The sequence below is a fragment of the Falco cherrug genome, chromosome 4 (assembly GCF_023634085.1).
Source record: "Falco cherrug isolate bFalChe1 chromosome 4, bFalChe1.pri, whole genome shotgun sequence".
Lineage (NCBI taxonomy): Eukaryota > Metazoa > Chordata > Aves > Falconiformes > Falconidae > Falco > Falco cherrug.
In genome coordinates this window covers 91,634,031-91,651,683 of record NC_073700.1, presented here as the reverse complement: position 1 = coordinate 91,651,683, position 17,653 = coordinate 91,634,031, and the positions used below count along the sequence as shown (strand labels likewise).

General features: G+C 37.8%; 1 protein-coding gene across 1 annotated transcript in view; it reads left to right on the top strand.

The window, feature by feature from the left end:
• The first annotated feature begins 673 nt into the window (after positions 1-673).
• Positions 674-17,653, top strand: part of POU6F2 (POU class 6 homeobox 2) — a 253,357-nt gene continuing 236,377 nt past the window's right edge. Inside the window, exon 1 of the mRNA XM_014285807.3 lies at positions 674-934. Coding sequence (XP_014141282.1) covers positions 769-934 — 166 coding nt within the window. The 5' untranslated portion in view covers positions 674-768. The remainder of the gene's footprint in view (positions 935-17,653) is intronic.

Sequence of the window (17,653 nt, the reverse complement as noted above, 5' to 3'; positions counted from 1 at the left end):
GTGTATATATATGCGTAATGTTTTACGGGGGACATAATGTTGCAAACACAAGAATAATTGCAAAGTATATGTGTAAGTACCTTCCCTAATTTTATCTTTTAAAAAATGGTTCTTTGTTTTTTATTTTCAAAAGGAAAATGTGTGTTTGTGTGTGTTTATGGACTTTTGGAGTAGTATCCCAAAGACAGGAATAGTTAGAAGAATCTGTCTCTCTGTTGAATGTATGTAATGGTAATTTGCTGCTGTGTATTTTCATCGAAACACTGGAATGCTAGAAACTGTATTTGATTTTGTTAATGTTGTACAGGTAAGGATGCCTCCTTAAATCGCTGTGAAGTGCTCACAGGGCTCCTCTTCTGTGGCGTTGGAGCATACAGGAATTTCTTTTCTTGCTACGTTAAGGACAGGGTGAGATGTAAAAACATACACAAAGAAAAAGCACATCCCACAATTAAAGCTGTGTTGGTTATGTTGCTTTCATAGAAGTTTTTCTCCAAAGCATCCTGAATCTCTCACATGCTAGTTGAGCTTTAATAGGGTGGGGAGTAATGGAAAACTCATTGGATCTGTAATAGCTCTTCACTTGACTGCAGCCAGCAATAACAGCAGGAGCAGCCAGAGATAAGAGAGAGAGAGAGAGAGAGAGAGTGTGTGTATGTGTATGTGAGAGAGAGAGAGGGAGTGGAAGAGAGAGTATACGCACACCAAAGCTGCCACTTTTTTTTTTCCCCTCACTCTTTCCCCCCCCCCCCCCCATCCTAGGATCCAATGATAGCTGGACAAGTCAGTAAGCCCTTGCTGTCACTGCGGAGTGAAATGAATGCAGAGTTGAGAGGTGAGGACAAGGCAGCTACTTCAGACAACGAGCTGAATGAGCCCCTGCTTGCGCCTGTGGAATCAAATGACAGCGAGGACACTCCCAGCAAGCTCTTCGGTAAGTCTGTCTAGGTATTTCATTTCACTGCTACCATGTTGTCCGGAAGAGCAATCTCCCCACCCCCACCCCCTTCTTTTTTCCTTTTTTTTTTTTTTTTTTTTTTTTTTTTTTTTTGTTCACTCAATTTTCTTCTAAGTACGAAGGAGTAGCTTGGAGCATGCAGGCGTACAGCCCTCTGCTCCCATTGCAACTGGTTTCCAGAATGACAGCATCAGTCCTGAAAACTTTTGTCAGCAATGAACTTATTTTGTGCAAGTTGAAGGCATTTTACGTTTTCCTTTGATCCGTGGTCCCTGATGTAAAAAAAAAAATAGAGGGGGGGATCATTTTCTTGGAGTAGTTAACATTTATTGTGTTAGCTGCTCATGTGTCTCTCATGCTACCAGTTTTTTCTAAGGCTGGATTGAACTGAAAAGTTACCATTTTATATGGTAAAGATAAAGCTGGCTGAAAAGAGCAGAAACATTCCCATATAACACACTCTGTACTGAGGCTATCAAGGCTACTGCACATGGAGCTAATGTTTTTGGAATTTAAATTAGAAATTAAATATTTCTTCTAAAGCCTGTGCAAAGATAAATTACCTTTTGAATTTTTATTTATTTTTAATAATCTAAATTGTGCCAGATAAGTGTAACCTTTCACAATCAAAACAAAATTGGCAAGAGTGGCACTCCAGCACAGACATCTGTCATTCAAACGGATGACACCCTGTGAGCCAACTCAAGCAACTCTGATCTCTAATCAGAAAAGGGAGTAGAGCTGTTGAGGTGCGTGCCTGAGTGATAGATGTTGATAGATGTCTGAGCTGGAGCAACACTGTATGGTACATAGTGACATTTTGGGTTTAGAGGAAGTGCTCTCCTGCAGGAGTTCCTTTTAATTATTTCCATTTGTGACTTTGAGACAAACGTTAATAGAAATGGAGCATTTCCTTATTTTACATGATCCTATAGGTGGAAGTTGAAAGGAAAAAGATCTTGTTTAAAGGTAATGCCGCTTTAAGGGTGAAAGCCCATTTTCTAAGATTCAAGTTTTGATTTCATAATCTGTAAGGAAATCTGTAGCAGTGTTTAGATTTCAGTATTCCAGCTACAGTAAAAGCTGCAAGATTTTTTTTTTTAAACAAAAGAATACATTCAGTTTTCTGTTAAAGTGTTCTTTACCCCTTACTAAAAGATACAGATAAAAAACACAAAATGTTTTACTAAACAACTTCACTACAGATATGGCAAAATAATAATAATTTTAAAATCCTAAAATTTAATTTCTGGGTTACAGGAATGACCATGACTGAATATCACATCCATTTTTAAGCACCCTTTTAGTAATCTTTGTTTCCATGGAAAGCATAATTTCCATTAGCAGTTTGAATGTTCAAAAAGCATACAATAATTGTTTTAGTCCATTTCATCCAGGAAAAAATTGTTATGTCTAAAATTCAGAGGGCTGTTAGCTGTCCAGAGCAGTATAAATATCTTCAGCTGTGTTTATGTATTTTATTTGCTTAAATGTTTAGGGTACATCTATTAAGTGTAGCAAGGTATATACAAAACAAAAATCAGACTCTTAATTTGAGGCTAGTGAAATGTCTGTTTTTAGATCAGGTTTGTAATAAAATGCAGGATATTTTTTGAGCCATTGTCATTTGGATGCTCTACAGTGATAGTGAAATATACACAGACACTTTCATTAGAGTTGCTGTGTGGGATATAGAAATGATGTGCAACAATATCTTGTCTCTTTCTGAACTGCAAATATAATTTATGTCCCTAAAAGCACTAATGAGAAAGCTACAGATTAATATATTGTGCTCTTTCTGTTGGTGAATGTCAGATGTTTGCTAGCCTTGTTCTTACACTGCTAAAAAGATGTTCCCAAGTAAACGAAAGTAGGTAAAATAGTTCAACTGCCTCAGTATGAACTTATGTACCATTTATCGAGGTTCTGTTACAGTAATGACCGATGCTACAGATCTTCTAGCAGCAGCCCTTGTCAGTTAATTTTAGAAACTTTGAGAACATAAAGGACAGTGAGGCTATTTTGATACAAACTGAGCAAATTTAAAGATTATCAGCCTTTATGCCACGGATGCATCCTGTAAGATAGGTTTGCAGTAAACATTTAAAACAAGTGTAGTTTTGTTTAAAGCTTTGATACATAAATCTGGACCATTATTTTATAGCTGTTTCTCTTTGTTTAATGTTATGAATAGCATGTTAGGAATGCATACTTTGGGCCTTTCTTTGCAGTCTCTGAACTTAAATTATTTGTTGATTTATTGACCTGAGATGGCATAAAGATTGACAGTTTTCTCCTCCAAGTTTGTTTCATGTGATCTGAGATAAAAAAATTCTTTTTACAATATAGCATTTGATACATGCTGTGTTAAAATTTGCCCAAAATCTGTTAAGCAGGAGAGGGAGGAGCATTTTAAAAAGTCAAGGGGAGGAGACAGGTCCATAGAGAACAAAGTTTTTCTACACTGCTACTTTCATGTTTTTGAAAAAAATGTGAAAATCATGTACTGATTTAGTTGGAACGAATGGCCAGCATTTGAGTCTTGTTGATGTTAGCAGTATTTCATGAGTCTTATTTTCATATAGATGAACATGGCTGAAAGATTAGATGCAAGGAGCTTTCTTCTTTCTCACCGGACACATTCTGCTTAGCTGCTTTTGATGGATGGGTTTATTTCTGCAAGGACCTGCATTACTCACCTGTATCTTTTCCTAAAATCCACTTCAAACTTCCTTGTTTCAGTATTTAACTGCATACCATAGAAACAGTGGGTATTTTTTTTTTGTTTGTTTTGGTAGCAGATAGCACAATTAATCATAAAAATGGCATCTCTTCAACAATAGTCCCTGCTGCAGGTGAGGAAAGGGCAGGAGTGCAATTAATTGTACTTAGTTTTTACTTACGAAGATACACAGTAAACTTTTGTTTCTGTTATAGGTGCTTTGCTATCAGTGACAAAGCAGATGAACACTGTAGCTCCTTGGGTCTCGGAAATACCAGCATAAACTGGGATAAGTTTCTGATGATCTGAAATAGCTCCCACCTGAAACTGGTGCACAGGTGTCTGGGAAGATGCACTTTGTCACTGCCGTGCAGTTGTTACCTGTGAGTGATGACAGGAGCAGCTGTGATTAGAGGGGTTGTGCTTGCTTGTTGTTTGCTTGCTTGCTTTCTCTTGGTGATGGTGGTGGCTGGGTTTTTTTGCTGGATTTTTTGTTTGTTTTCTAAAGAAAAGGCTGTCCTACTGTAGTCTGGGGGGTTGCATCTGTAATACTCTCCACATGCATTTGTACCACTGCACTTTTCGGAATCTGAGTGCAAAAGACTTTGGATACGGAAATGTTGTCAAACAAGAAGGGAGTTAAAAACAATGGTGAAAAATACTTTCTAAAGTGTAAAATACTGATATCCTGAAACAGATTAGCTCAGAAGTACAATTTTAAAGTGTGGAGTTAGCACAGCTAGTGTTTCAGTTACAGAAATCCCAGTTTTGCTGAGCAGTATAAGGTGAAGTTGCTTTGCAAAACATGTTGTAGAGTGTTATTTACTCTTTAAAATATTTGTGAAGCAGTATCTCCTATTTTAATCATATGATGTAATTAAGAAACAGAGAGACTAAGCCTGGCTGTTGACATTCCTGGTGTCATTTTCAGATCAGCTTGCCTCACTCTGCAATATGCTTCAAAATAGTAACCCAGGCCAAATGCCACGGCTTCTACTAGAGAAAGCTTTTGTTAATGCTAAGTAGTAGCTTCACTTGGGTAAACACATTGGGATTAGATACTAAATTATGTAATCATAGTTGCCATTTTATACGATACCTTCAAACAAGTTTAGAGTAAGTTATGACGTATTGGTCTGAAAAAAATCTTAGGAAAAAAACCCCTTCATTTTTAGCTGTGTAGTATTATAACTGTTGAGATTCACAAGTGATATAGACACCAGGGATATTGCATGCATAAAATTCTCAGTACGGTAAAAATCCCAGGAAAGCAGTGACTACTCCAAGCACCAAAAAGCCCTGTGGATGGAGGCTGGCTTTCCTGCAGTTAGATCCAGTCCTTAATTCATCCTTAATTGAAAGCAGTTTATGGAATGATTAGATGATGGTAAAAAAGCTGGGAATGCTCTTGCATGTACTGCGTTATAAAAAGTTGCTTTTTGAGCTCGAGCCTGTAGTGCTACGCATCAAACTTATTGAAATAAATAAAGCTGTAAGTATATAGTAAGTGCAAGATGAAGGCTGTAATTGTGGAGCGCAAGTGTTTCCTATTTAATAATTGCAGGACAAAAAAATTGACTGCTAACCTTTTTTTTTTTTTTCTTTTCTTTTTCTGGCAAGGTTTTGTTCCAGTGAAATTAAATCTTAGGTTTGCTGTGCTGGATCTGAAGACTGTGGTTTCATTTGGTTCACTACCAGTTTTTTGCTTTTTTCATAATGCTGTGTATGCTTGAAATACGTCGTGGGGATATGAGAGTTAAAGGAATATGCACACATTTCCATAAACAAGGGTTTATTTCCAAACCCCTGCATTGGCTTTGGGATTTTGTTTTTCTTTCCCATATTGTTACCCATGTTTCAGAACTGCACAGATCTTTCCGTATTAGCATACGCATATATGCTGTAGCGGAACAGGGTCGAAGTTGTTCCCAGCTGATTGTGTTTTGCTAGTAGAACCCTTGTGTTGCTCTTTAAGGAAACATACGTTATCTTTTTTTTCTTGTGTGTGTTTTTTTTTGTTTTCTTTTTTTTTTTTTTTTAATCAGAGTTGCCTTGATTAGAATTTATGGCACTGGAGTCATTTCGGTTACAAAGGATAAAGGACTAAATTGTCTTTTACCTCTTGAGACAGTGGTCTCTGCAGGTCAGAGCAGAGGTCATTGGCAGGTTGCTGTGAGGAAGCTCACATTATCGTCATTAACAGCATATCTCGCCTGTGGGGGGAAAAAGGCCTTCAGACTAAGAGCTTTCCTTTCATCAATGTATTTAAGGATGATTCTCAGTGTTTTGGTTATATCCTCAAATTTTAAAGGCCTTATAAGATCTCTGCCCATCAGGAACACTTTGATAAGGATTGGTAATTTCAATGAAAGCAAGCAATGTGTGTTTGTCACTCTTGCTGCGTTTTAAAGCTCTAGTGAATATTTTAGTTCTGATAGGGAAGTTCATAGCCCAAATGGTCTCAATATTAAAATCACAGTCTTCTTTTAGATGCAGCAAACATTTGAAATATGTTTAATCTGCTTATAAAGCTTCCCGTTTCTTCACATAATTTTATTCAGTAATTTCCACATTGTAGATGCTTTGTTCTGAGACGCTATTGGTTATCCATGCCATCCATAAGGGCCACAGGAAGGATCCTGCTAGTGCCTAAATGTGTGATACTTTTAAAGTGAGTAATCTGTGGCTTAGGAGCACTACTTCATTACAAAGACTGTCAATGAGGAACATTAAAGGGTGACATGTTTACAGAACAGGGTCATTATACAGGCTTGTAAATCCATTTCGTAAAATGTAGTGGTGTCTTGCTCAATTAACAAATAAGTTTTCAAACAATCTGAAGATCTGGCTGATCGATTGATTTCTGAAGCATATATTTGACATAAGCATTTTTAAATAGGTGTTTGCAAATAGTTAGGGAGTTTATTCAACTACTCAGAATAACGTTATGGTCTGATGCCTTGGTGGAGTTCTTATCAAAGTTAGTGGGGGATGCACTTGTGAACAGGGAGTTAATACCCATTAAAGCCTAAAAAGATGTTATGACTATTTAAACACAAAGCACGATGCAATGGTAAGACAGAAAATCCATCCTTAGCTCAGTGTTCCTGCTGTGCCTAGGTATCGCAGGTAGCTCGTGGGCAGTGGTGGCACTGATGCTAGCATGTATATTCCAACTCTAAGGAGACTGGAGTCTCACTCCTTTAACCTTTGTTGAAAGCAATATTGGGCTGATGAAGGACAAATATTGCAGCCCCACTTATAAATTCCCTTGTTTGTATGGAAACAAGTAAGTCTCTCATTGTGGTGCCTGAATTGTGACAAAGACAGCCTATTTTAAAAAGGCAAACAAACAACAGAAGCTGTTTTGAGTATGGAGAAAGTTAATTGTGTGTTTTTTAAAGAAATTCTGTTTGTTCTCCTAAATTTCTAATTCTTTGCTACATTTTTTTGAGATGTGTATGTTATGTGTTTCTTCAAATAGGCTTGAGGTCTGATTTTCTGTATTTATATACGGAATAGCTAACATTAGAGAGGGAAGGAAAAAAATTAAATCCTAGTATGTAATTGGCATGACTGAATGACAAATAGTTCATTTTTAATTAGTTAATCTTCTTCTGTCTTTGAAGTTATAAAAATAACAACAAACTTGTTTAAAAGCAACATAAATGGCTGGCTGTTTCAAAGGGGACTTGCCGGCTACTAGACAGTAAACAGGTAATTTGTGAAAGAACTGTTACTTTCTTTGATTGAGATCCTTGCCGGTTTGTTTTGAGATTAATAATAGATCAGACACTTGCACATTAAAAAGGAAGCAAACTTAGGAAAGAGAAGGAAGGAGAATTGGATGTGTCTGTTGGACTTCACATGATTAAGCAAGCTCTCCATGGAAATGTGCAGGTGAGGCAGACGAAGGCAAAGTTAGATTTGCCCAAATGTGCACATGGCACCACTTAACACCTCTCTTGATTTCCTTATGCTAAACAAAGAGATAGCAAGTGCTCATACCAAGCTGGCACCCTGTCAGGGGGCAATCTGTATAAAGCTTCCTGCTGTCAGGTTAATAAATTTTTTAAAAATATCCAAAGGCAGAGGTAGCTGTAAGAAGCTCATAGTAACAGTTGCCATTCTCATGTGGATCATTTTTCTCTTTAATATCCTATGTAGTGCTTGGTTTTCCTTGTTGTGTTGTCTTCATAGGTTTTGTTCTTTCTGACATTTGTGGATTCTTCTTTGTTTTAATTCATTTTCCTTGATAAGCTGTTTCTTCTGTTGCATCCATCATCCTGATTTGTGAAGCAATGGTCAGAGGATGGGAAGATCTGCTTTATGGCTTTTTATACTTTGGTTTAATGTGTATTCAGTATATTGATGCTTCTTCCATTAATGGGTAATTTTCTGACTTTTTATATGACTACCACTAGTACTACCTTAGTATTACCAAAATAACATTATTTTGCTAGTTAAAAAATCATTTCTGATGAGCTCAGTTGTAGAAGTTACATTCAAATGACAACTAAATGAGAAAATTAATGCTGAGCAGGGGCAAAAGCAGAATAAAATTAAATGTGTCATAATTTGTGGGTTTCAACAGGAATATTATTTTGTCATGGAAATGGTTTGATATTTGTTAGTGTGAAGCCTCACTTTTCTGTTTTTCCACCATATAAAAATCAAAATCGATGTCAGTGTAAAACAAAGGAAGATTTGTATTGTGACATGTCCTGCTTTACGTTGTGATACTGCTTTGATGCTCTTGGAAGCAAGCCTTTTTACTCTGAAAGCAGAGGTCATGTAGAGAAGAATAGTACCTCATCCCATCTGGCTAAGTTTTCAGAAAACATGAAATCTAGATGTTCCAGGAATATCTACATCTACCAAATCAAGGCACTGCCAACACCCCTGCCACTCTAAAATGTGTTTGTTTAACACTGAAATACTGCCTGTCTATTCCTAAAAGTAGTTTGGATTTCTGTTTTTTATTTTAGAATATAAAGAAGAGTTGTTAGGAGAGTGGGAGTTTTGTTTTTCTTATCAGATGTCCTTTCTTTTCAGAAAGGTAAACTATCTTTTTAATTTAAGAACAGTTTGAAGTTGTCTTAAGGAAAACGTTACATCTCAGAAAACAGAGCAATCATGCTACTTGAAAGTGATTACATAAGTTAAATATATTTAATAAATGTGTAACTATATATACAAATTATCAGGCAGTGTGACTGGAATATGATGTAATTTATTTTAATGCAATAAGAAAAAAAAAAATCAGTCCTAAACCAATTCCATGTTACTCTGAAGATTTGAATGTTACATGAATAAGAAAGGTTTTCCTATTGAGAACACTATTTTCTGCAGCAATCTATCGTGAGTTTACCACTTTGAAAACTAGCATGGACTTTATAGAAGCATTAGTACTAGCTTTTAAAAATATCTCTGTGCTTTTCAGTTTGGGTGGTGGTTGTATGGTATGATAACCATTAGAGATTCTGTTAAGTCATTTTCATTTTCTAGCACAGTCTCCTATCTGACATAGTCCCGCTTTTAAAAATCTTGTTATGTTGTTGAATAAAGAATTATTAGCAGTCACTTGCCTTCCAGCAGAAGGAAGTCCTCTCCCAGACTGCACTGGATGCACAGGAGATGCACAGCCTAGCCTGTTATTCTCCCCACAAATGTTAAGGCTTGTAAAGTAGAGGGTCAGTAAAAACTAAAGTGCCACCTTTCCTTTCTGCCCCTCTCCTTCTTTATGGCCAGATTTGGAGCTGTTCCCTCTCTTCTTCTGCTTCTTAGTGTGTGCATACAGCTGTGCACAGGCAGCTGTTGCTCAGGTCCCCTTGAATACATTTTGCCTCTGTCTGTCGAGGTCTGCCTTAGGTTTCCACATGCTGTTTGAAGCTTAGCATTTGCGGGGGGTTGCTCCTTGAAGAGGATGATCTAAAACCTGTGTTTAATCAAGGAGCCAGAATTGCTTTTCGGTTAATATACCTTAAGGCATACTTTAATATACTGTACTATTAAGTATGTGTAATTATTTCTTGAGATAGCACAGTGTTAACTGGAAAGGAAGAAAGATAATTTGAATTCAGTCTAATCTCTTAAGCAAATACAACATGGGGCAGTTTTTGTGTTTTCTTTTGCATACAATTAAGATTTATTCATGTGGTGTAGAGATGTCATGTTTGCTCAGTGATTTGAATAAACGTGAGGCCACATCCTGACAGGTCTCGGGTGACTGTCCATCACGTACACAGGGACATCATAGATTTCAACAGGGTGTTCATCCTATCAATACTTTTATGCCAGTCCATGGCCTCCACCTCCAACATGGTCACTGCTCTACAGCTTCCCGTGTTCTGGAGCTAAAATCAGGAAAGCAAGCAGGCTGACAGGAATGATCAACCACTCTGTAATTATGCTGCCTTTATGTTTAACAAAAGTTGAATTACTGAGCCAGTCCCAGAGTTACTGTGGGTTTCTGTTACACCGTGCAGGTATGCGTATGTATTGCAAAGGCTTTGTAACTCCACCTCTGCTGTTTTGCCATTGGGGAACAGGCAGTAACCGTGGCCAGAACAGCATCTGACCTGCTGTGGGCAGAGGTGACATGTTGGTGTAGGCACCTATGTGGAGCTTCCATAAATACAGAGAAGTTTTTAGGGGATATTTATGGGACAGGTAGAGAGGATTATCATAATTAAGCATTCAAAAATAATTAAGGACCATAAATGGTAGTTACTACTGAAAGGAAAGCATAACTAGAAAAATCAGAAGTGATTAAAGTGGAGGTGGGGCAGGAATTAGATAGATATATATGAGCTCAAAGGTGATTGTAAATGTACAGGCTTGATATTTCTCCTCCTTTCTTATGCTTCCTTGCCTGTAATCATAAATATTTGGGACTGCAAGCCACAAATCTCTCTGAAGTAAAAATGAAATTTACAACTGGAAGCAATCAGAAATTGAAAATATTTTAATTTTTTTTTCTACTAATTGAATATACTTTACTCTCATAAGCACGGTAAATTTAATGATAATATCCAGCAAGAAAAGCATCTGCATAAGTCACTTGAGGAGTTGTGGTTTGTTTTTTTCCCCTGGTATGATCACTGCAGAGGAAACCCTTGTGTGGCTCTATTGCTGGGATTTGATGCATTGCTTTCAGAGTCTCCTTATTTTAACTGCATGGATACAGCACAGTGAACCTTCTCATAACAGTTGCTGACAAGAAAAAAAAAAAAATCTTTCAATCAGCTGGTCCTGCTCGCTCTCCCCCAGCCCCCACATCTCTTCGCTTTTATGAGGCAATGAATAAAAGAGGGACCAGATGATGCAAAGGTTTTCTCAGATGAGATGTCCTACTCAATGAGCAACTCTGGATTTGCAGGACTCCAGCTTGTGACCCTGGACCTCAAAGGGATTGAGTTTGGGGGCTGACCCTTTCCCACATGGCCGTTATCTCATTTGTGTAAAATGATGGCTGGTGTATTTTGAATAGCACTTTACATATTTCAAGCTTGCATGTGGCAGCAGACCCCTGTTTGGTGTAAAAGCTGGTATGCTTTTGGCGTTTTACAACACACAGTGCATCCTCCTAGCAGCAGCAGTGGGGCTATCTGGGGCAATACTGGAAGGGAGGAGATGGAGGGGGTGGAGGGAGGGTTTTGGTTTATATTCTGTCTGAACTCAGGAGCAAAACATTCATGCTTATCACAGGGAGTAGAATCAGGCCCATTCTTGCAGTGATTTAAAAAAAAAAATGAGAAGAAATTAGATCTCTAGGCTCTGGTCAGGTTTTTGGTTATTTCTAATAATGTATTCTCTTGGTTTTCTATTCTCTTTTCTGTGGGTTCATATAACTGCTGTATTTCAAACCATGTTAGAACAGTTTGGTTTTGTGTGTTTGGTTGTTTTTTTTTTAAAAAAAAGGTTTCCCTAAAAGACAGCTTACTGCTGACTGTTTTATTTTGTTTATATCTGATATTTCTTATGGTATTCAGATGGTTGTAATAGACTAGCACAAGAGCTGCATGTCTTGTCATCTGTACTGTATCAATACGTTTTTATAATGATACAATAACCTGAACCCTGTAACAGTTTATGATCCATTTGAGAATTCTTATGGATTCTCAGAGTGACGGAGACCTGAAAAAAGAACTTGACTGCTTTCGCAAAACTGGTGCTGTGACAGGAAAAACTAGTGCGCTTGTGATTTAGTTGCTAAGGAATCATATTGATCTGATTTGTCATTAAACTTTTAAGTTTGAAAAAAAAAAAAAAAAGGCTGGTTGAAGGTGGAAAAAACAGTGATATGATTGTGAAGGCCTGCAATACAGGTAAACTGTGCCGTACTACTACTGATATTGATTTGTTATGATTAATAAATAAGATTTTATGCATTAGCCATGTACTGTATCTGTAATAGTGCTTTTTTAAGAGCAGAAGAAAATTGCTTCTTGCTCTTTATTTTTCATTGACTATTTTTAGTCAATGATAAATAAAGAACTTTAACAGCAGTCTGAATACAGGAAAGACAGGACTTTAAAACAGAAACATAGCAGTAATGAATAACCACACAGTGAACTAGACACAAGCAGCCATCTTAACATTTGTAATGGTGCTAATTTCCTACTGCTTTTTAAAATATGCTTCCACATGAACTCTCAAAAACCATAAAAGCTTGGCATGTAAAGTAAATTGTTTGTCACTTGCTGACGACCTGCCATATTTATTGTCAGGAGAAATGGACATTAGTTGGAAAAGCAGTTGTTAAAGGCCAAACAATTTTTAAAGATGGCAAAGATGTGCAAGGGCTTTCCTTTTTCTAACAATGAGCCACCCCTTCAGACATCAAAAGACAAGATAATAAGACACTTCAAGCACAATTCAAGATTATATTCAACATCTAAAGGCTCATCTCTTGTCAGTTTGCATTTACTCTCCCAGGGATGTGATGCTTCTATCATCATTCTGTCAAGAGGAGTCTGGCAGAAGCGATGAGGGCCCCTCATTTCACACACTTAGTGTTTTTTATCAAATAGCCCACGCTTATTCCGATTCAGCCAAAATGGAGGGATAATTTGAAGAAGGTCATACACAAGTACAAAAATCTTGTGCTGATTTGTGTGATTAGAAGGCATTAAAATTGCACGTTTATGTTAGTTCTGAGATGTTTTGTCAGTGTATTTAGTAATACACTGTTGAGGCATTAAAACTGGTTTTTGAAGAAATAAAGAAGTTTGCTTAAAACAACACACACTATTATTTAGCAAATATTTTGAACAGTGAGTTATTCTAAATGGCGTTGTTTTAATATAACTTTAAAATGCATTCACCTCCCCTTTCCCCTTTAAAAGTGAGATGTCCAAGAGCTCCAGGGATGAAATCTTGGCCCACTCAAACTCCTTAGGATTTCAATCACTGGTCACTTCATCCTCAGAAATTTTGTTCGGGTAAGGATTCAGGAGGCTGAATTCAGCATAGTATCAATATAAAGGAAGTAATTTTAACAGCTTATGTACACGTACCTGAATACAGACTAAAATCATACAGTACTGGTAGGGTTACCTAGAGATGGTATTTAAATTACATCACACGAGGTCTTTGATTTGGCACATGGGTGTTACACACCCTATTAGTAATCCCATTCACTTTTGTGCAGACAGCTGTCTGAAACATATTCTTCTGGAAACCAGAGCTGTGATAATGCGTGCTGCCCGAGGACGTATTTCCAGTCTCTTCCTTCATCTTTCCATTCTGCAAACTTGTAATGTGGCATTTTATGTGCTATTCTAGATAACTTTTCCAGTGAATTGACTGGTGGTTTCTGTGTTTGAGTTATAAAGGAAGGGGACATGACTGCAGAAGCAGTTGTCCTGGTTGTTGTTTTCATAGGGCTTAGGTTAATAATGAACGTACTAATTACTAGAGACAGCGTTTGAAAAGCAATTTTCTTAATCCTAGTAAAATAATTTGGTGTGACAGTTTTCAAGTAAACCATAACAACACCTGTAAAGAAGTTGTTTCCAAACTTTTTTCGTTGTAAGCCTCTGTCAGTAAGATTTTGAGCATGCACCCTCCAACATACGTATATTTATTTATAAAATATATATATTTGTACTGCTGCAGTAATATGTACATCATAAAGCATACACCAGAATAGATATTAAAAAAGGATGAGATGATGATGAAATAAACGTGATTTAAAATAATATCTTTACATTTTATTGGGGTACAAAATATTTTCTTCCTGCACCCAAATGGATTGTCTTGCACATCTCTTGGAGTACACATACCCCACATTGGAAAACACTGCTGTAGAGGACCAAGAACTGAAATGATAATAAGTAAACTGCCTGTCTGTCTAGGTATCCTGTGCTCAAAATCCTCACTGAAATGGGTGGGCCAAAAGCTGCATTTATTTTCACATCTGGTGTCATACCATATTCAATGTGGGTCCCCCAAAGGTGAGGGAGGGAAGGATTTAGCTCTTTACAATTTCAACTGCCTAAGTAAAGTGGAGTCCTGAGAAGGATGTTGAATCTGTTTAAAATGGGAAGTCACTTTGCTTGTACAGGCTTCTAGCTTTTCAGGAAAGAAAATAAGACTGGTGCCTTAGCAAGTTTTTTTTGGCATCTCTATTGGATACCATGAATGAAACTTTTCTGAGGATTTCTTGTGTGGTATGTATTATTTTCATGTCACCTGGATCTTGCCACCTCTTGTCTTGGAATTACACACCTCTTTCTTGCTAGCAAGGAGTATGAGAATCTGACAGTGGGATGGAGTAAAACTGTTTTACTCATTTCTGACTTCTTTGATTTAAGCAACAAAAATAAAAACACTGGATTGTGCTGTAAGGGTATCTTGTACATGAAACAGGCTCCGGTATGCAAACCATACATGGACCATGTAATGTGGGGGGGGCTTCATCTCCCATTGAAACCAATGGGGTGTGAGGCTGTTTAACCCCTCTCAAAAAGGAGCCACTCCTGAGGGGCTTGGCTGGACCTGCTCTGAATTTTGAATCAGGAGTCAGCTCTGATATGAAGGAATTGTGAAGGAACGTGCGTTTGGCCTTGTGGAAAAAAAACCAAAACAAACCACCTCTGCTCTATGGCTTGCCTTAGCACAATGCTGAAGAAAAGGTAACCTGCAATCACACTGCATTCCAAGGGGTTTCACCGGACAAGAAACGGCAAGGGAATTGGGAAGCTGTGAACAAATTGTCAAAAAGACAGATGGAATCACTGACTGACCTACTGGTAAGATACACTAACAACTTCCACCTCAGTAGTACAATATTTATGCTGCAGTGCAGAGCAACTTCTCAAAGGAATTTCCTTTTCTACACATGTAAATGCCTTTGTGTGTCTAATATATCAATGTGGTGTGCAGTATTTCTAGGGAAGTTATAAGGAGAAGTGAGTGTGCATTTAAACAGCTGCAGATGTTTAAACTGCCAGACTGTTACATCCAGAATAAACAGCATTTTTTGCTCTCACTGAAAAAGCTTTCCTGCTTTATTCATAAGGCCTATCTATATTCAGAAATTTGGCTCCTTTCTGCTGAATTATTCTGGAGGAGAACTTATGGCTGTTTCCATATTGGTATGATTCTCTGTGCGTCTGCTTCTGCTCCGCTCCACGCTGTCCACTGGAACACCAGCATCTTCTGAGACAGAGTGGGGAGACAGGCAATGCTTACTTTGCAGGATGCTCATTGACAAAATATTAAGGGCTGTCAAAGATTCAAGGGTAAATATGACCAAAAGGCAGCATAAAGTAGTTGTGCAAGATCCATAGTACCACCAGAAAATGCAAGTGGTCTCTCTAAAAGGCTTGTATTCTGAACAGAATTTGGTTTCTAATAGGACAGACTTGCTAAATTTTCACCTGGTCTGTGAGCCAGCTCAGGCCTGTTTCATGATCATCTATTTCAGCAGAAGCATATGGGCTCGTGTGGACTCTGGTTGCTATATGTATGTGGCTATCTTGGTGGAATTGCTCCCCAGTATTTATATTCATTAAAGGTCAGATCCCAAATGCTGTAGCTCATGGGGAGGGGAGAGAGGAGTGGCTGCAAAGTTACAGGACCTGACCCTCAACATAAATTCAGCTGTGTTTGAATCTCTCCTAGCTTGCTTCTGTATCTTCCTTCCTCAGTCCCATCCTTGGTGCTCTAGGAGGCTTCTTCCCCTGTGTCTGGGGATGTTATCCTGGCAGCCTTCTTCTCAAGCATGAATGTGCAGAAAACAAACACTAGTAACAAGTACTGTTAAAAGTCTGTAAATTGTTTTCCATCTGCTGCCAGACCCCAAACTGTGGAAGTTGTAGGGATACATGCAGGGAAGCTAATGTAGATGCTCAGAGCCAGTGAACAAATCAAGCGTCCCCACACTGAGCAACAACTCTCTGTTTAAAAAGTATTTAAGTGGTAGCTATTGTGCAGTCTATTGCAAGCATTCACAGTAGGATCTAGATAATGAAAATGAATTCCCATAAATGAAGATAGAGGAACTACTATGTTTAAGGCATTATGGATGTGTTTTACCTTTCTACCAATCCTACTAGAAGTAACAGGGATAGGCAGTAGCTTCTGCTAAAGTAATTATATTGATTTACTCTGTGCTGTGCACCCAGCTGCTTTCTGAACCACTCTCTAAGCTGTCTGGCAAGAATTACCTGGTGCTTTAGAGAGAGCATCATGTGGTAGACAGAAGTTTCCCATGTAAAGATGTGAGGAGGAGTATTGCAGTTGGTGTGCACGAGCATAGTGTTTCTAAACATGAATATTAAACCCATAAGTTTTATTAATTTCAAAATCAAACTGAAAAAGCTGGAGTGACAAATTTGATGTCAGTTGTGTACACGAAGGCATCTTTCCCCCAAAGTCAGTACTAATATGCAAAGAGGCTGGGAGGAGCATGCACTTATGTAAAGTGCCTAAGGTCTTGCACAATGACACTGAGTAATTCTGTATGCTTCTGGGTTAGTGTTTACATGAGTTGACTGTGCATTGTTTTCATGGGTAAGTGGAAGTGAATAAGCATGCATAAATGTGTTTCTGAAGATATAATTCAACTTTTTTGTGTTACCATTCAACTGTTTTTCTTTTTAAACTGAGTCTTTGACTGTGGCGTCTCCTCTTAGAAAATTCCTGCCCAACAAACAACTCATTAAATCATTGATAAGATTCTGCTAAACACTGGATAACACAGGATATCAGTCCTTGACAGGCACATGCACACACACAAAAAGTTGCACTTAGCTGGTTTTGTGAATGCTTTTGTGGCTTCCTTTTGAAGTGGAGCGGTTGGTTGTTCAGGCCTAGTAGAATTATTGAAGTTATTGAACTAGCTACTAAATAAATAATGAAACACATAGCTATGAAATAAATTTTTTGCATTTTTTAAATTATTACCATATTTCTTAAGTATATATTGCTCTCTCCCCTAAAAAGGTTTTCACCAGCTCTTCCCTCAGAGGCAGGAACACACAGTAGGAAACTAAAAAAGCAACAGGAGCTACTTTTGAAAATGCTTCTGTTATTGCATCCTTTGGTCCCTAAAAGCTAGGCTCTGACACCAGAACTTTAGTCATACAGCCCTGGAAAAAAGCAGGTATAGAATTGTTCAGTTTTGCTGAGAAAGCTTAACAGCTCTGAATGTAGGAAAATCCATGTGCTACGATTAGTCAGGTACAATAGCTGGTGTTGAAGGTTGTTCTCTCACTTGTACTTTGCAAATTGTGAATAATTTCAGTGAATGCTGGAATTACTTGTCAGTATTACCTTTCTGCTATACTTTGTGTGTAGGAAGACATACCACCATTTCTGAAAGATGGGAAGGGTGCTTTTTTGGAGGTGTCCAGTCCATATTGAATGTGTTCAATATGATAGGGTCTCTAGGTTTCAAGTGTGTAATCCAAAGCAGAAGTGTCTTCAGAAAGCACCCTCCCTCATTAATAATTCAGAATATG